A 20,243-nucleotide genomic window follows, 5' to 3' on the forward strand; every position below is an offset into this window, starting at 1 on the left:
AGTCAGGGTAGTTCATTTGTTTGAGGTTGAAATATAATCTACCCTGTATTGAGAAATACTTAATGTTCCCCACATTTTAAACATATATTTCCAATAGTTTATGCAAATGAGCACATTAAATGAAGCAGGCTGAATATTGTTCCAAATATTTAACAAGATGTCTGTTGATCAGGTAGCCAATAATCTTAAATAACCAGTTGACATAATAATTTTCAGAATATACAGGTCTAATGCCGGCCGCAGTGGCCACGCGGTCTGAGGCATGGACCTCGTGCGCCTGGCCACTTGGACCGCGTGTTCGAGTCCCACTCGAGGCATGGATGTTTGTCCGTCGTCCTCTTCCAGTCTGGTGGGTTAAGACTGGCCATGGTAGGCAAGGCGAAACCACTGTCGTATCTTCGCTAATAAATCCCCGTAATGGGGTTCCAACCAATCCTAGGATTGACGACTAAAAAAAACAGGTTTGAATGTTGATTGATTTTAAGGTGTCAAACAAGAAAAGGTAAGTATTGTTATGTTGTGTATTGTAAAGGATATTAAGAGATGTTCCTTCAACATTTGTTTGTCGGGAGACACAACAAACTCGTTCGTTATACTGCTTTTGCTCCCCAAAATTATGATGCTGTATGGTCTTTGTGATCCTAAAGATTATGACATTATGTGATCTTATAGGTGCTTATCAATTTTTTGAAGAAACTGCAAAATGTTCGTAACAGTCTACAAGACTACACAATGTCCCAACCAAGATCGTCAATGGTATGAGAACTTTAAATCTTATTTAGGGTATGCGTCAGCGGTGTGTTCTTATGCTTCGGCAACATCATGGACTCGTATGTTGGCGTGCGCTTCATGCTTAAGTAACTGAATATGGCAAGTAACCAAGCGAGTGTACAGGAGGTGATTGAAACTGGTTGGCTGACAAGGGCACGTAATGGTAGACGTGCAGTAGCATCCATAACTCCTCCGCCATCATTTGTGTCAGTATAACAAAAAGTCTTGTTTTCACAATCATCCGATCAATCCTTTACCCTTGATATTTTAAAAAGTAAGTATTTTGGTTTCTTGTATAAAAATATTGTTTACAGGGCTGTTATCCAGTATTTTTAATGATGGAGACAGAGACATTTTCTGAAACAAACTAATTCCATATTCACACTTCTGACTGCCTGAGAAAAATCATAGTTTCTGTGTAGGTGGACATGTTTAAGGATTGTTCTGAATACTGCTCTTTATATTGCACCTTTTAGGAAGAAGTGTCAAAATGGTTGTTTTTGCTATTTTATGTATCAGTTTATCATCTTTTAGTTATTTCAAAACAGTGGAATCTGAACCTGATGGCATCTTGGATGTTTGATGGAGCTGAAGGACCTGTTTCTTCACAGCGCTTTCATAAGTAACTTATTGTGTTTCAGAATGCTTTATCTCATAGATGTTCATCACTTTAACTGGCATCTACGCTTCAAAGACTTCATTAATAATGATAGCAGGTCATTTTCTCAAAAAATGTGTCCTCTTTATTCCGATTGTTTATTTTCTTTTTTGTGACAGATTTTGCTATTGTTCAGGCAGCTGCTGTCTTAATCCAGACTATAAGCACATCTTTACATTTTGAAAGTAAGAATTGATCAATCAGCCACTGAATTTCGTTAAATCATTCCTTGTATGCAGATATGGATTTGCACCACAGTTCCGTTATTTTAAATGGAACATAAAAGTGTCAAAAAATCCAAATGACAAAAATGAAAACTTGCTGCTGTTGAGAAGACTGATGTTTTGATGGATAGAAGGAGAGAACTTGCCAAACCAGTTCTGGGCTTGTTACATGAACAAACTCCTTCAGTCTCAAAGAGCTGTCACTTCTATAAGGCATGCAGTGTTCATTATATTGTCACTGAACTCATGCAGGTTCTAAAATAAACGTATCATAATAGTTTTAATGATGGTCTTGTGAAGAAAATGGCTTTTTACGGCATTACAATTTTTAATTGTCAAGGTTAGAAACAAATTCAAAAGCTAGGGAATGTCGCTATAGAAGGCACTTTGTTACCTTTCAAAATAAGTCTTGTACCTTATACTGATCAAAAATTGTGGCACTGAAACCAAAATTGGCACGTGTAGATAAATTGTAATAAAAGTCTCCCATATTACGATAATACGCTCAGCTGTTAACGTGTTGTCAATGGACAGGCACATGGTGAAGTCAGTACCAGAACTTTGCGAATGGGCCAAAAAGATTCTGATCTGTTAAACGGGAACCATTTTCCATTGCAGTGTTATTTAAAAGGTTGTAATAGATTGCGCAGTTGGCGTTTGTTTTCGTGTTCACAGTTACATTGAATACTGACACTAGGGAATGCCCCTCAAAGGGTAATTTTCGCGCATGACTTCCGCAGCGGCCCATGTGCTAACGGGCCTAGTGAAAGTTACAGCCACAGACCATTGCTTCCAGACCTCTTCAAGGTCAACATGACCGTCCATACCACTAAAGTTGTAAGTTCCGTTACTTTATACCTTCTATAGCTCCTGCAATTGATTTATGAAAATATCAAAGACGATGCTCATCTGTCAACGTTAATTTACCAACTAGGATGTACAAAACAACTTTCTGTTCAACATCATGATCGGGGTTCCTCACAAATATAGCGACAAATCACTGAATGTCCTTCGGAGCTGTACGGTTCAGCTATTTTGGATTTCCTTCTCTCCCTCTCTCTCTCTCTCCCTCCCTCCCTCTCGATGTTTTGTCATCATGCTAACCCTGAATCTACTTAATTACGATGTTTCTTTTCATGCCTGCTTTGTGCTAAAGACATACATGAATGCATAAATGAGAGGTCGCGAAATTTATAAAATAATTTCTTAATCCGATCCCAAGAATATGAAGGCAGTATGTTCCTCTGAAACTTTGCTGTTTACGGAAGATTCACTTCTCTTGAAGTAATTAGTGTTAAGGAGGATTTGACGTTTTCGCGAGTCCGAAAATAGCAACGATTAATCGCCCTGGTGATGGAGGCAGCAAGGACCTCTGAAACGTTGGTGAACTTCTACCGGACAACATGGCGCTATAGCCCATAAGACGGTCATCTTAAGAGTCTTAGTTTAAACTAGTTTCTGGTAGGCATTGTATTTATATGCTTGTTTAGCAATTGCCTAATTTCATTTTACTACAGCAAGAAACCACATTTCTGCATTCCATCGGTATGAAGTAACAGCCGAAGAAGCCGTCCTGTTCACGTAATCTTTCGTTTCACGGCGGAATTGAAAAGTTATCATGGGGCTCTCCTTGTCCTGTTAACCTACTGGTGAATGCTGTAGCTTCTATACATGACGCAGGTAACTGTTCGGGGGGGGGGGGGGGGGGGGGGGGAGTGTCGAATTGGAGTGTGGCAGGCGTTTGAACTTCGCCTCTCTGCTTCTTTAATCCATGGGTACACCGTTCTGGGCTCAGGTTCGGTCCCTGGTTCTCTGCAAGGAGTTGCCGCTGCGCTGTGCTTTACATGTTAACGCGACATGCATGCGTTGCTGACTTTATATGCTACTGCAATTGACAAGCTAATATTTTTAAAGAAAATGTCACCATGTCCACCCGTGTTATTCTTCCCTGTAATATACAATAGTGCCCCAAAGCCGAACCGAACAGAACTATTTAGGTAACACAAAAATACCTGTATTGCTTAAAAGGAACACTGCAAATTATTTATAAAACTACCTCTGTTGTACAGTTATTAAACTATTATGATTTACATCCAATGACGCTAAAGAACCGTCAAAGTAAGTGTTCAAAGCGTTAACATGATTTAAACCTAACCTAACTTAAATTGAATTAAACATTACTCGACGTTTATTGAAACACGTTGGTTGAATAAAAGTCAAGTTGTCAGATATTGTGGCTTTAACAATTTTAAGTAATTCATGTGAAAACAGGTTTTATTTCTAGTGTGCTGTATCAACTGAATAGGTTATACCAATTACACTGAAAAGTGGTATAGTTTGATGAAAGTGGAGCTGTCAATTACTGGCAGAGTTCAAGCTCTCGGGTTCTGCACGTGGAAATACTAGGCTTTATCAGTCGGAAAGAATATATATCGTCAAGTGACAAGACGATTTCGGATTGTAAATTGTGAAGAAAGTATAAGAAAGGGTAGTGGCCTATCCCAGCATTTTGCTAGAAACATCGACAAAGTCTGATTAGCTGGTGTATTGGCCGAGATTCGATCAAGGAACCTCCCAAATGCGAAGCAGATGTAAAATAATGAGATTTTAATATGTGAGCTAGTTGACAATTTTTTTTATGAAAATTAACATGAACTAGTTTTGCCATTGATGCCTCCACAAACTATTATGTACACTGATGTTTTTCCATAGGGTCTGCAGCATACAATGTAGATGTGTAGTTTTTCAGGTGTGTAGTGTATAATCTCGGTGTGTTGGTTCTTATCGATTCTTGTCAGTCGAATTTACACTCAGTGTACATTTTTTATTTTTGAACTGCGTGGTTTAGCGTAATGTGGCCTTATTGCACTTGGACAATTACTTATTCATTCTCCCGATGTCGTTTCAATTAATGGTAAAATTATAAGTTAAAGCTGCATGAGATATTTTAAAATTAGTTAAATCAGTTAGGATGTTTGTCAGCACAAATTGCTGAGTTCAGATGTGTTTTTATTTTGAGTTGTGTGTCTTGGAGTGTGACAATATTTTACAAGAATGTAGTTCTTCACTTATTGCGTCATGTAACCTTCTGTATTGGTGGTGTTTATCCAACGCGCTTTGAGTAGTTTTGCTGTTCATCATGTTGGTTTGTGTAGTGGAACGCGTGTGGACTGATTATAAGGATCCAACATTTATTCTTACTTCAAGGATATGGTTCTACTAAGCATCTCCACGTATATTGTCTGAAGAAAACTTGCATGGTCAGAAAACAAATAGTGTAGACTAAAGTAATAGTCTCATAACTGTTTATGATGATTTGTTTTGTATAAGATTTTCATTATTTCTGTCCCTCGAAGCTAATTCGGATATAGCCGTGATTTATCAACATGAAAATTAGTAAAACAATGATGAGAAGACCTAACAGAGGACCGAATGGAAGAGGAGAATTGAGGAGGCCATGGACCGAATACGGACCGGAGAGCCATAGAAGAAGAAGAAGAAGTGATGAGAAGAAGTTTCCATATTTCAATGGAAAGCGTCTCTAGAATTAATTTGAAAGTGTAAACCAAGGAATGTAGAGAGAGTAGGCCCAGTTCAGAGATGGTTCAAACTTGATTAAAATGAAAAGGGAGCAGACGAAAGACTCGATACAAATTAATCAAATACAATGGAAATTAGTGAAATGATAAACAAGTAAGAAAAAGTAACTAACCATTTAACTGAGCAACCAACTTAGTCTGGGAGTACAGCATGCAAGACGCAGTTCGTATTCTGTACCACCACTCTTGTTGGTAATGAAATTTTAATTAAAATTATAGCCTTTGTGTCTTTTAGCTCCGTTATTAATCGTAATGAGGGGAGTGTGGACGGGGTTCACTGACTCGTGTCAGGGATAGATGACGGGGTCTTGTAAATCCGATAATTAAACTGGCTTAAGTGAAAGGCGGGACATTTATGATCCATCTGTAAGAGCCAGGCACTAGAACTTATCCTGAAACAGTTTAATCTAGTCCACAGCTTCATGCCATATTTCTTTAAGATCTATTCAGTGTTATCCTAAAGTTTATATGAAATATGAAGCCCGAAAGTAGGCGGAAGCTTACTTTTCGCGTTTCACACTTACGTTATTCTTTTAAACATGTTTACAGTAGCCAGTATTTACACAGACTTTCATGCAAGCGATTTAAAATAGGATCGTAGAATACTCAACGTTACCAGCCTGCAGTCCTATTACCTCTAGAACACAAGAAAAGAATTGCAAATCCTTCACGCTTCCTAGCAGTATTAGAGTTTACACAGAAAAATTGTGGTGCGAACTTAAATTCTGTTCGTTCGGTAAAATATTACCTCTACACTATAGGAAACTCAAATAGGTTATTTCCTATTGTATCGCAGACACTCTTCATCCTACAAGAAGCGTGTTATTAACTCTGCTGTCGATTTTAACCAAAACCTGAATGTTTCGGCACATTCTATTACAACTCACCAATATCAAATTATATTAAAATTTGTTCAGCCCCTCTTGAGTTGTTTCGTGCCTTTGGGCGGGGACACAGTTGTTTTAACAGGTCTTCTGTTGGGCTGCGAACGCATCTAAAAACTTTTCCTAACGAATTTTGAGTACACCATTCCAGTCTTGTTCAAATGGTTATCACAACGAAATGTTACACAATATGGAGACGCAATAAATTGTTTTATCGCTTGTCTGTCTTGTGCCGGTGGACCAACTTCTTATGCTAACAGCGTCTAACGACATGTGGAGGAAAAGTTAGAAAGAATGTCCTGTTTAAAGGTACGCTTCCTGCAGACACTGAACCGTGAGAACACCAGTTGGAATAGGCCTATCCGGTCTCCCAGCGGAGACCACTTGAATGCAAAGCAGGAGTGATAACCGTGTCCGATGACCCATGGTATCAATATGCGTCTCTCGTGTCTTCTTGACCGATTCGACGCCATATTTGTTTTTTTAACATTGCTCTCATCAGCGGTAGTGTAGGATCATGAAGATTTGTACGATAATTGTGGTCTTAACAATATTAAAATATGAAATGGTACAAGGAAACCACACAAAATATTTTTTTCATTGATGACAGTAACTGGCAGTTTATTGCAATTACGTGAAAATCTGTGTACTTTAAACTGCAGACATCGTCGTTAAACAAACGGTAAACACCCCAGAAGGAAAGCCTGCTTGCATTCCACAAGCACGTGTGTTCGGTGTGTTTTGCAATCAGTTTACAGGCTTGGTGTCCAGCCAATGGAGGCCCCTTACCGCCACCGAAGCAGAGGCACGATGCGATGCGCTGGGCGGAGCGCCTCTCATACGTCAAGTAGTGCTCCTGTGGCCATGTCGCTCTGCTACCTGCTCGCCACCACCGCCTTCCTAGCAGCTCAGGGTGAGTTGATCGTTTGACGCAGTTGTCTCGGATTTCTGAAGTGACGTCTGAGATTAAAGATTCTAACGGCGACGAGTATAAAGTTGGCTGTCATCTGGTAAGACACAGCGTGTAGTCTGACAGACCTGATCGACGTTTCAGAGGTGCATACTTCCTCAATCATCAGAAGGCCAACGTTTCGGAGAAGCGTATTGCTTCCATCATCTGGGTGATCGCCATAACAATGGCGGCATTAAGCTACTCTGAAACGTCGGTCAAAAAATACCAGACTACACGGTGCTGTATCCAAGAAGATGGCCTTCTTCATTTTATCTCTTCTTGGAAACACTAATACAAATTACAACAAAAAATACAAATTAAATAAATAATTCAATTCATTTATTAGAGTGCTTGGCAACAACCAAAGGAGGCCGATAACAGTCAAGCACTAACAATAATAATAATAATCTATTGTTGCCATCCTAAGTATTCACACTATTGCTAATGAGTGGCTATACGGATAATAACACAGGCCTCTATGTACTGTGTTCCTCTTCCTTCTATTAAGAGACGTTACCCTGAGCACTTTCATTTAACCTCGTTCACAATAGCTAAGTAGCTTGAATGCAAGTCGCTTGCAAACAGAAACTTGAAATGACACGGCTGTTAACTACAAGCTTATTCCTTTTGAATGAAAGTTTCGGGCGTTCGTATTTTGGCTTCGTATTTGGGAGGTTCCCAGTTCAGATCTTGATTTCGTAATTTTCCTCAACCCCTCCGAATAGTGTCTGGATAATACCTTGGAGTAGGCCAAGGGCACGGTCTCTTTCTGCCATAACTCCATGTAGCAGACGCCTTCTTGAGAATCTGTTACTAGCCCACGCTCAACCAGTTGAGAAGTTCCTCGCCTTTTATGGAAACCGAAGTTCCGTCGCCGTGATGATGATGATGTTGTTATGGGTTTTTGCGTCCTGCCTGCTACGAATCCATCTTGGCCTTTTTGGTTCATTTCCCTTAACAGTACTATAGACCGGTGACCAGTACAGATCTTGTACGTATCTCTTTACATTTCTTCTCGTCTTTGCCGTCGGTCCCTGTCATACGTGATTTGTGTTCATATACACTTAAATTATACCACCAGTTATTTCTTTTGAATCAGAGGTCACATAAATGAGCGCCATTATTATTGTCATATGAGAAATGGAAAATTGAATTTTGTTGTTCAGTGCAATTACGATAACCTGAAGATTAAAATGTACAAAATAATGTTGCCCGTAGTTTTGTATGGGTGCGAAACATAGTCTCTCATTCAGAGGGAGGAACACAGATTGCAGGTGTTTGAGAATAGGACGTTGAGGAGGATATTTGGGCCTAGGAGAGAAGACGATGGGGCATGGAGAAAACTGCACAATGACGAGCTTAAAAATTTATACTCCCCCAGTATTGTCAGGGTGATTAAGTCGAGAAGAATGAGATGGGCTGGGCATGTAGCGCGCATGGATGGGACAAGAGGTGAGCACCGGGTATTGATTGGGAAACTTGAAGGGAAGAGACCGCTGGGGAGACCTAGACGTAGATGGGAGGATAATGTCAGGCGGGATCTATGGGAGATAGGAGTTGAAGGAGACTGGATTTTGTTGACCCAGGACAGGGTCCTGTGGAGGACTTTGGTTAATTCGGTGATGAACCTTCGGGTACCGTAAGCCATCTAGTTAGTTAGTTTGTTTGTTTGTTTAGGATAGAAGACATCCAAAACACAATACCCATCTCCCAGAGTAACAGAATTCCATGAAATAATGTATTTCTTGAGACGGTGATAGTCACTCAGCTGGTAAATAAATTTCTTGTCTTTCGTAGTATCTAAAGTTTATTACTGTAGCCATAAGAACTCGCCATTGGACCCTATCCTGAGACAGCAGAATCGAATCAACAATATCATAATCAGTTTAATATCATTCTTTCATATTTATACCTACGTTGCTCAAAATTGTCTTCCCTTCAGGGTTTCCAAATACTTCTTGTGTACCTTGACATTTCCCATCTCTCCCGGGCGTGTTATAGGCCCATTTAATTGTTATTAATGTGACCACTCTAATTATACCTTGTGACTACTATACAAAAAAGGCTTCGCATTGTGCAACGTTTTCTTCTCCTTTTAGAGATTTCTCTTTAGCACGTGTTTTCAGACATCTTCAAATTATGCTCTTCCCTTGGAACAGAAAACCACGTTTCTTACCAATAACAAATAACAAGTTCTGATAACCTCGACGAACGAATCGCAAGTCAGTACAAAACGAAGATGGCGCGAGGCTAGAATCCGTTGCTTTCGTTCGTGTGTTCATTGGGCCTGCCTACGAAATATTCGTTTCACGTCTGTGCCCTGCGGTAGTTTTTATTCGTCCAAGTGATTTACGCGTGAGAAGTAACCTTGATGGAAGAAAGTTTGTTATTATTTCATGTCGAATGATTACTGACAACCTTAAAATATATCGACCATATTTGTAATGACCTGTTGTACAAGAACTGTGAACTATTGCTGTTCTTTAAAGCCAAGCAAGTTGGCTCAAGCAGCAATGTTCCTGATTTGTATTCTGGAAACGTCCATTTCAAATCCTGGTTGAGACTTAGACTTCTGATTAAGGTTTTCCATGTTTCCCATGAATGTAAGCACGGTACTTCAGAATAGTCTACAGCGACCTCTGTCTTAGTTCTGTCTGTGGAGGCCACCGAACGTGATTAGCTTCTCATATAATTCGACAGTAAATAACTAATGCAGTTGCTACACCGTCGTCAAATAACGTGTAAGACTTTGGAATCCCTATTATTCTTAGGTGTACTAATGAAATAAGAGCGGGAGTTTCATCTTAGGGCACAGCATGCCTCTCGTGTCTTAAAGGAGAGATGGAAGAACTGCATTGAAATTCGATGTAGCGGACTGCAGCATTTTCTCGTTTGCCAATTTTGTTTAGTCGCCTCATTATGTCTTTTTCACGTCTTATTCTCGTTCTGTACCGTTCTCTCTCCATTCTCATCTGTCGTTTTACTGTCAGCTTCTGCAAACACATTTTCAGGGCGTCGAGGTTTAAAACAACTTGATTCAGAGTCAATTTCACGAACCAAATATGATCGTTTCTGCATGTAATTATTTCCAGAATATGAATACGTTCTTTTCATATTTCACATCTTTTAATGTATTATGACATCTCTTCATTATAATATTTATGAAATTTCTTACATAAAGCAGGTTCTGTTTATTTGCGTACATTTATAAAGATAATTGCAAAATATGACGGTCGTTAGATCTAGAAACAAATTCTGGTACTATGCATCTAACACTTTGACTTGTCTGAAACAGTTTTCTGTTCAGACATATGTCATGATACATATTCCGTATTACAGGATCTGTGATAGCCTGTTTTCGCGTGCCTCTTAATGAAACTTTAATTTTCCATTGAGGTAATACTGCTCTAGAAAATCTCGTCATCTCCGTTGTTGATGAAATTCGGATTCAACAAACTTTAAGCCTAATCTAGAAAAGTGTTCTGTTACTGAAAATAATTTAAAAACCGCGTCATCCATCTGCATGACTTGTATTTATGCAAAAGTTTCCAAGCTACAAATTTCAAACCAAACCTATAATTTATATTTTTCAACAAATTTGCATCTGTAATTCCACTTAAACGTGGAGAGAAAATTAACTTTATAAAACCATTGCCGCATCTAAAAGAGCGTGTGCTCATCAGGTAGGTCATCAGTTGAGCATAAAGAGACATTTTTGTAGAAAGTTTTTCATTCAGGCTTTAAAACACTGACGTGGGTTTTCGTGTAAATGGTCATTATTTTTGGTAAGCGCGTAGAATTGCTTCGTTGGTCTCAAAATTCTTTGACCGCTAACCGCCATACAGTTAGATACCCAAAGTTTACAACTGACGAAGAATGGTTTCATTTGTCAGATTATGCAAAACTTAAAAGTGATCTTTGCTGGACTGTAGAAAAATGTGGTACAGTTCTGGACTGTCCATTGCACGAACAAAAAACCGGTATTTGGTGTGCAGTGTGTAGAAGGGTTCTCAATCGTTTTAGATAACACAATAACGCAAACATTCCATCAGTTTAATTACCAAAATATTAATTCAAAAGCTACATGATGAAAAATCAACTGTTAGATACCCAGAACACGACAGCGCCACTGATAACACAGCCTGAAGTCCATGAACTAGGCTACATTTCTCAGTCCTTTGGTGAAAGGTTGATTTCTCAAGGTTTTGGGCCACTTAAGACTCCAGAGGCCTTTCAAGTTGCGATTTGACTCTATGGAGTTAACCAAAATGTGCTAATTTATTCACCCAAGAACCAATGATAAACTGCAAATCAATGAAGGGCATTTCTCCCAAAGTTTTGGTTAAGATTGAAACAAGCCGTGGTCATTGTCCAGTGCTGTTTTGGACGCAAATAGCGAGGACTTTGTACGCTTATTACAAACAATAAAGGTTGTGAGAAATTTAAAAATGTTCCGATTTTTTCTGTCGTATTTACATATCCAAAATCAAGAGATAGATGGCTCGAAGAAGTTCCGTAATGAGAAACTTTGTAGTTTTTACGATCGTGAAAAAGGAATGAGATGAGTGTAGCATGTAGGAAGCATGAAACAGATGAGAAATATATTCAAAACTTTAGTCGGAAGAACTGAAGGGAACAGATAACTATGGCGACCTTCGCGCATATGAGAGGATAATATTAAAATTTATCTGAAAGAAATAGTGTGAGGTTTTTGACTTGATTCATTTGGTTCTGGATAAAGTTCTGTGGCGATCTCTTATGAACTCAGTAATGAATATTCGGGTTCCATAAAAGTGAGGAATTTATAAACTAGTTGTGTAACCATTAGATTTCGATATTTTTTATATAATCTGTGCTTGCGCGTTATTCTCATCGCGTTCTGTCTTAAGCACGCAGGACTTCGTGTCTTTTGTTCGATATGAACGATGATGAAGTTTAAAGAGGTGTAATGGCGGTGAAGGTGAGAATTGGACAAGGATCCACGGTCTTGCGCGCCTCACACCTGTACTTGTTCGAAATTTCCTTTTATATTGTTGCTGTAGTTCGCCTTACACATCTATTTTTGTCTGAGACCAACAACAATGAAAAGGGAACTGAGAAAGTTTTCGATTATGACCTATGGACAGTAAACGACAATTTTTTAAATCTCGTTCATAAAATGTTGCTTTGAATGCATTTATTCGCAAAGGAGCCTCTCTAATCGATGTCGCCCAGGGCCTCGCAGTGACTTCCCCGCCAAATGCTTGCATGTCTCGAAGGCGCAGCGAGAGATGCGTGTGATGCGACCTTTGGCTAATGTCTGCGCAACAAACAGTCCGCACGTGATGCAACGCCTGTTACATCATGAGAGTGTGCGCGCGCTGATGCCTGCCTCATTTCCTGTTTAACAAAATCGTGACGTAGATAGTCCAAAAGCACCTGTTATGTATATATTTATGATTTTTTGCATGACGGTGCTCAGACTATGTACTGTCAACAGACAAGATGATTAATGAATAATTGAAAAAATATATATATGAAGGAAGCAATAGTTGTTTATTTAAAGTACAACCGCGGCATTTGCCTGGAGGAACTGAGGAAAACCTTATTCAGAGTCGTGTGTTAACCACTTGGCAGTGACGCGAATTCGTCATCTGATGATAATAATTTGATCTTAAATCAGAGGAACCTTGTCTTCAGTCACATTTTAATGAGAGATTCATTTATCATTGAAAATTCTTTTTCCTTGTCACGTAAATGTTAATAGCTTTTCAAAATTTCTGCATACGATGTAATGACAGTGGTATGTAAAATCGTTTCGTAATGTACACCCAACTAGCGTTTTGAAGGACGAATTCGCCCACTTGTTCAGTGCAACAGGGGGCTTAGTTAACCAAGTGTTAGTTACCGATTTGTAGGACGTACCTGTTTTGTACAAACACGTAACAGTCCGTTAGCTCTTTGTGTGAGTAATATACAGCAGAACTGACTCATGAATTGTTTGTAATATAAAACATGACGTAGCCTCGTAGAAGAGCCATTATATGAACCACAAGAAATCACGCCAAGACGTTAAATTTATCAGACAACAGTGATGCGTGAGAATTTAGGAATGTAATTTAATAAAAAAAAATGCTGTTTTACATAGACAACCCCACAAACTTCTGAGCAGAGCAAGGTAAAGTGATGTTGCCACATATTTTGGATTGACACATGGACCTTTACAGTAAGCCTTTATCATTTTACGGCAATAAATTATAGATTAGTTTCGGAAAGAATGTAATTCTCCGTTTCTTCAAGTTTATTTCATTCCATATTCTAGCCATGTTCAACATAAACATTCCACATGAGCGAAATGCAGACAAGAGAAAAGTCACGCAACCCGTATTAAAATATTGATTGAAGTTTGCAAGTCCGTCATTTGCCTTTCAGCGGTCAAAGTACAAGGACGTCTTTTTCATAAATGCAACGAGTGTGAATTGCCGAACACGACGTGCAATCTCGTTCTTTCTTGACTTGTCAGAGTGTGTTTAGGGAAACATTTCCCGATTCTCCTGTACCAAAGAAATCGACAATATCTCGTCTGGTGAACCGTCTCCATGACAGGAAACATGCAGGTCAAAAACCTTTCCTGTCGACTTTCGGTGTTAAGTGACGATATTTTGGACGACATCCGCCAAACTCTATCAAAGTCTGGACATTTCCAACTCTTAATATAACGTTGTTTTACAATTTCAATGCGATTAGTATTTTTGACAGAATTTGGGTGACGATTGGATAGCGTGACTTTTCGACCGCCCTGTGTATATAAAACGTATGAAGTATATACGTAATTTTCTTGAGGAACGGAGTCAGCTTCACCCTCAAAAATAAAAGAAAGGAAAAGAGAAGATGAACGGTATTTTCGTACAGCTGTAGCTAGTTGCAGCATCTCTACGCCACTTTCACTCTCGACTGTTTGTCCAGCACACCTCAAACGTGACGTCATGGCACAGGAAAAACAAACAAACAGTGCTTACTGGCTTCGTGACATAACCTAACCTGTCCTCAGCTCCTGTTCTTCGTCTGTCACCAAATCTTATACTCGTCTCCTTTTGAACCACGGTGACATTCTGTGGCACAACTCCGGAATAAAGACTTCTTTTAGGTTATGTTCCTAATGTTTAATAAAATAATGACATTGCGTGCAATCGGCAGTCGTTTGTTCCAGTCTGACTTACCTATATAGCACACTACGCTTTCCCTAATGCAGGGATCAATCATCCTACTTCCTATTCGACATGTGCCGGGTTCAAATCTCGGCCCGGAGAGAGGGTTATTCTGAGTGAGGGATTTCGTGGTTTTCTTTAGTCCTCTGAGGTAAATGCCGGGATAGTATTACACATTGGGTCATGAACACTTCCTTTTATATCCTTTCCAATTCATATCAACCTTATCATTCGACACTATATATCAGAGCTACTGACAGAGTCGTTAAATAAACCACAGTTAAATAATATATTTTCTCAAGGACAACATTAATATTTATTTACATTTAATATTCAATTTAAATTAATTAAAATAAAACAGTTTTTAATTAGTGTACTAATTCGTATTCAGTAGTTTCCTTAAAATTGTCATTTCAGCTTATTTCGTAACAAAACCAATCTATTTCCTTGTTACGACAACCTTATTTGCAACTCACTCTTGGGATGATATTAAAATTTGCATTTAGTTTACGCATGACCCTCGTCTAGCTTAAAAACTTGACCTCCACCAACATTGTCAAGAAGAATTAGACTGGCGGGACATGTAGCGAGCTTGAATGGGGCAAGGGTTGTGCACCGGGTATTGGTCGGGAAGCCTGAGGGAAAGAAACCGCTGGGGAGACCTAGACGTAGATGGGAGGATAATGTCAGGCGGGATCTATGGGAGATAGGAGGTGAAGGAAACTGGATTTTGTTAGCCCAGGACAGGGTCCGGTGGAGGGCTTTGGTTAATTCGGTGATGAACCTTCGGGTTCCCTAAGCCAGCTAGTTAGTAGTTAGTTATGACCCTTATTTCCTGTAGGCTTGTACTCCCTCAAAGCATTTCTGATCGAGCTGGCATGAGTTACAGTCAGGGTGATTGAAGGACGCTGGATAATTCTTACGATGGTGTACACTTAAGTTGATAGTCTGTTATTGTATTAGTGATTTTCTCGCAACTAGCGACTTCTTCTCGTTTGTTTATAAGATGTAATACCTTTTTCTTATGGATTTCCCTTTGTTTCGTATCCTGTTTTATGAGATGGCTAGGGAAGAACTGAGTGTTCTAAAGTTCTCATGGCGTTGAAGGTTTCGATTGTGTTCTTTTGGATTGTGATTCCGTGTTGTCTTATAGATGATTACCAACTTTCCACCTACAAGACTTCACGACGTTACAACCCAAAGATAATATTATGTATCGAGGGTGCTAATAAGATGGTACTGAAGAGAATGTTAGAACCAGTGGGGATTAATTACGAAGGGAATTGTGAAATGTTGTAATGAGGAGATTCATAGTTTGTACTTGTCATCTTGTATTAAAATATTAATTAATTAAAGGATAATGAGGTAGGGGATATGTAATACGCATGAGAACATGAAAAAGAAGAAAAAGAGTTTAGTCCGTAAACCTAAAGGGAGGAGATCACTTAAGAAATGTATAATTAATTACATGCATTGTTTTCAATTAGATGACGGTGTGGTGTCGATATATCTCGTTCAGGATAGAGCTCAGTGGCGTGTTCTTTTGAGCATGGTAATAAATTGTTTCGTTTTATAACAGGATGTGAAATTTCTTGGCTATTGAGAGAAGAAGTTTTCCGTTCCATGAACATTTTAAAAATATGTTGTGGCATATGGAATCAAACTTCATTTATCTGAGAAGAAATACGTTTATTTTTTAATTTCAACACTCGAAAACCTAAGTTAGTCAAGAAATCTCACACCAAGTAAAATATAATCTCTCTTGTCATTTTTATAGGAGGGAACAAACATTTCTGGTTACAGTGTTGAGCCAGCGAAGTGGAGGTGGCCTGTCATGTCCGGAGAAAAATGGCAGGTTTCCGAGCCCGACGCGATGTGACACGTACGTCCAATGTGAGGATGGAGTGGCTGAAGAGATCGTCTGTCCTGACGGCCTTCTGTTCAATGCCAAGGCACGGTACTTCGCTTACCCCTGCCAGTATCCTGTGGATGTGGACTGTGAGGGTCGATCCGGGTTGCGTCAGTATACACCTGTAGTATTTTGTAGTGTCTTTAGTTCACATTTAATTTCTGTTTATTAAATATATTGTTATGTAACTTATTTCCACAATATAAGGCTTATCTCTGGTTGAAGTAGTAGCAAAGTCTATAGTTTGAGGTGTCCAGGGCAATGTGAGTAAAGTTTTTGGTCTTCTCTGAAACGTTGGTGTACCGTCGAAAGTCTATATGATGCAATAACCCGGAAGACCAACTTCTGCAGTGGTGAATTGTCTCAGAATTAACGCACAGAAGAGGATAATCTACCCAACGATGTGCAATTTGTGACGCAAAAAGGGCACGGAAATAAATTCAAACTAGGACCTCCCAAATATGAAGCATGCTGCTAACCACTCGACCGCGCCATTTTGTTGTATTTAATATTAATCTCACAAACTAATCTTAACAAAAACTAGTCTGTTAGTTTTATTTTTATAAACAGGATCACAATGTGAAACGGAGCATTTTCAATACTGAAATTCCTAAAAATACCGAGGGAATTCAGTAAAACTGATGTCAGTACTGAAAATATAAATAATTTCTACGGAGCTGTTATGAAATATCGTCAATATTTCAAACCTACCTAACAATGGTATTCACTTAGAATGTTACCGATAGTTCGTATGGCATAAATATTAACGAAGTCCCTTCATATTTATAATATCAATAGAAACCTTGTAAAATACGTTCAGTTGTGTATTTAACTTCACAATCATTGTTGTAGTATTAATTTACAGTATAATTTGAACACGTGTTACAGAGACAAGGAAGTTCACTGCAGGGGACTGCCCTCATCAATATGGCTATTTTCGGCTTGGTGACAACAGGAATTGTGGTCAGTTTATGAACTGTGTGGACGGCAGAGGATACGTGTTCGACTGCCCTGAAGGACTCGCCTTTAACCAGGACTCCTACCGCTGTGATTGGCCAGACGAAGTTGAATCCTGTGATGCGGAAGGTTAGATGGCAGAAAATGTTTTGCTCCATATTCAGATACAGAATAATTGCCTGTAGATTTGTCTATCAGATGTTTCAACTATGTAACAAAGACACCGATTTTTGAAACAAAAATGTGAATACTGAACCGTAGAATGATTAACTAACGCCATGGATAAGAAGTGCAGTTTCAAGAATTCGCCGCGTTTTATGGAACCCGAAGCTTCAGTACACGTTCACAAGAGCCCGCCACCAGTCTGTACCCAGAACAGTGGCAGTAGAATGCTATTCACCCAAGCTCAATAAACAAGGTGCCGAATGTACAACAGAACTTATATAAAAGTTGTCAGAACTATGTTTACGTGTATCTGCATAGAATTATGTTTAGGTATATTTGTACAGTTTATTAAACATTACCGCATAATGCGTCTAGGTTTGACATGTTTCCGCCCTCTAGTGAATATTTGTAGTTGATTCCGTCAGAAACAGCTAACCTTTCTGTTGTCCATAGATGCAGGTTATGTGGATTGTGTACACACACCACTTTGTCAGTCTACAGAACAAGGCACTGAAACTGAGGGAGTCTATAATAGAGAGAAATGTAGACAGAGATGTTTGTTCTCTGGCTCCAACTCTTATATCGCAATAATACAAAGCGGCATATCTTAGGAATGTTTGTTCTGAGAGCGAAGTTATTTATTTTTAAAATCGATGGTTAATATAGTTTCCACAGATCTACAGATGCCTTATTTTAAACTTCACAGCATTCCTTGGTTTCAAATGCCCGGAAGCTCCGGGTGTATTTGGAGATGACTACCGCTTCTACCGTAATCCTGCTGACTGTCAGAAATACTTCATCTGCGTCAACAGTAGACCACGTCTTTATAGCTGTGGAGAGGGTTATGCCTTCAACGACGACGTCGGAGGCTGCGATGGCATCGAAAACGTTACCAGCTGGTTAGTAGAACGTAATTTAAAATCAATACGCTGTTAGACACTTTCTAATCCAAACTTATATTGAAAATTTCATTAGATTTCTTTGCGTCTGTTGTTCAATGCGTGATTTTATTTCTGGTGCCATAAATTCATAACGTCACATTTATATCTTCGATTATTTTTGTACTTGTACGAAACTCATTAGTTGTATGAGTTGATTTTATTTAATGTGTTTCAGTGCTCTGCCGGTAGGTGGTTCAACGGCGCCCATTCCTGTCAGAAGGGGCTGACAAATCTTACCTGGCGGCAGCAGGCAATCTAGAAATAATTCACAGTTAACATTGATCCCCGATTAAAGATACATTGTAAAATGACATTTAACGACGTCTAAATAGTGGTAGGCAACTATTTCTTATGTGTTTCCGGACGGATCCATTTTTATGTCACACTTGCGAAGAATTCTGTTGTAAGATTCGAGGTTTTCATGGCGATGAGTCTAAAGATGGATGTCTTCTGGGTTCTACCGCCTTATACTCTGGCAGAAGTTTGCCGTCATTTCAGAGGTCCTTGCTGTTTCCATCATCAGGGCGATGAGTGGTAAACTTCTACCAGACTACACGACGCAACAACCCAGAAGACAGTAATATTAAGAATTCTGTTGTTAAGAAACTGTTAAATAATATTCACACTGTGTGGAAATAATTTATAAATGTGCAAGATAACGTAAGATTTTCATTATTAATGATTTATCTGGGAAAGAAAAAGTGAGCTGTAATTGGTGTTCTGAGAGTGTGAAATGTAAAACGAATTTGGAAAATGTCCTACTGGACTTTCTTATACCCAGCAGTAGGCACAGTGATTGTAAACAGTTAACACATGTGCTAGAGACATCGACACTTGGATTTTCAACCTCGGTTTCTCGATGTTTACATACTTAAATCATAATCTAAATTTGTCATTATTCATTTTCTGTAAATGCATAATTATTTCTTTTTGTATTTATGATATTATATTCGTATTCTCGTCGGTCGTAGATTTTTTGTTTTTGATCTAATAGATTTTACGTGCGCTGTTGATGATTGTGATTGTATCAGATATGCCACTTGTGAGTATATAAAGTGATCCAGGAAGGATGTCACAAGGAATTTATGACGTGGGCTGCTCTGTCAGCTTTGTTTTAGAGATCGGATACACTCATTATATCTTTACCCCGGTGTCTCCTTTCGTTATCTGCCCTGTCTTCAGAACGCTGTATCTGTATTCTATTAAGAGTTCAGCTGTAGATTTTAGCAAGGAAGGTTTACAGATAAGTCGCCAAAAGAAGGAATAACACTGTCGATAAAATTATACAAGAATTACATGAATAACTTCGTGACACATTGGAAAAATGATGGAAATAATAAATTCAATATCATATTGTTACTTTCTGCTTCTACTAAATATTTTCGTAATTTTAATACAAGAAATATAGGCCTAACACTCACACGAAACGCCTTATAAAACGTATAGAAACTATTTTCATGTATGAAAGAACGTTCTGCATTGATTAAAAACTATCACACTCGTTCTTGGATAGATTTCAACGAATGACTTCGGCTTATCGAGATAAGCCGCGTCGGATGTTGTAGGTTTCTTCCATTTTGGCAAACACTCACGTTTTCATCTTCAGGTTAATGTGTACTGAGGGTTATAGGAAGCCTTGCGCTTAATAAGTTTCAATGGCGTTTCAATTAATTGTACTTGCGACTCTGCGATAACAAAAAGTGAATATGGCCCCAGGACTAGAAAAGTTTTAGAACCTCTTAATTGAACATAAGGCAAAAAGAATTCTGATAACGATAGAATTAGAAGAATAAATTAGGAGCTATACCGTCTCCCCCTATCGGTTTTCAGTAATCATATTTTTAATCTTTATTTAGACGTGTGAAAAACAAAGAATTGTTCGTTTTAAAATCAAAGTTACTTGCAGGTACATCGACAGAATTTTCAATATAAAGGTTTTATCTGTTATTATGTTATAACTCTTGCATTGATTAGAGGATTTATATACCCATGCCGC

At 38.8% G+C, this 20,243-nt stretch overlaps 1 protein-coding gene across 1 annotated transcript; it reads left to right on the forward strand.

The window, feature by feature from the left end:
* The first annotated feature begins 6,890 nt into the window (after nucleotides 1–6,890).
* obst-E (obstructor-E) lies at nucleotides 6,891–19,606 on the forward strand. The gene is made up of 5 exons (XM_022082240.2): nucleotides 6,891–7,049; nucleotides 16,079–16,294; nucleotides 17,073–17,270; nucleotides 18,013–18,205; nucleotides 18,423–19,606. The coding sequence occupies exons 1-5, from the start codon at nucleotides 6,911–6,913 to the stop codon at nucleotides 18,472–18,474; spliced, it is 798 nt and encodes a 265-aa protein (XP_021937932.1). The 5' UTR covers nucleotides 6,891–6,910; the 3' UTR covers nucleotides 18,475–19,606.
* The last annotated feature ends 637 nt before the right edge of the window (nucleotides 19,607–20,243 follow it).

Source organism: Zootermopsis nevadensis, unplaced genomic scaffold (genome assembly GCF_977971745.1).
Source record: "Zootermopsis nevadensis isolate Lab colony 2312 unplaced genomic scaffold, Znev_1.0 Znev_ptg000061l, whole genome shotgun sequence".
Taxonomy (NCBI): Eukaryota; Metazoa; Arthropoda; class Insecta; order Blattodea; family Termopsidae; genus Zootermopsis; species Zootermopsis nevadensis.

Excerpts from the sequence above, each read along its gene's own strand:
- obst-E (XM_022082240.2), top strand. The coding sequence starts at position 6,911 with ATGGAGGCCCCTTACCGCCACCGAAGCAGAGGCACGATGCGATGCGCT. Across the intron at positions 16,295-17,072 it reads TGAGGGTCGATCCGGGTTGC|AGACAAGGAAGTTCACTGCA; the intron begins GTCAGTATACAC and ends CACGTGTTACAG. Across the intron at positions 18,206-18,422 it reads ATCGAAAACGTTACCAGCTG|TGCTCTGCCGGTAGGTGGTT; the intron begins GTTAGTAGAACG and ends AATGTGTTTCAG.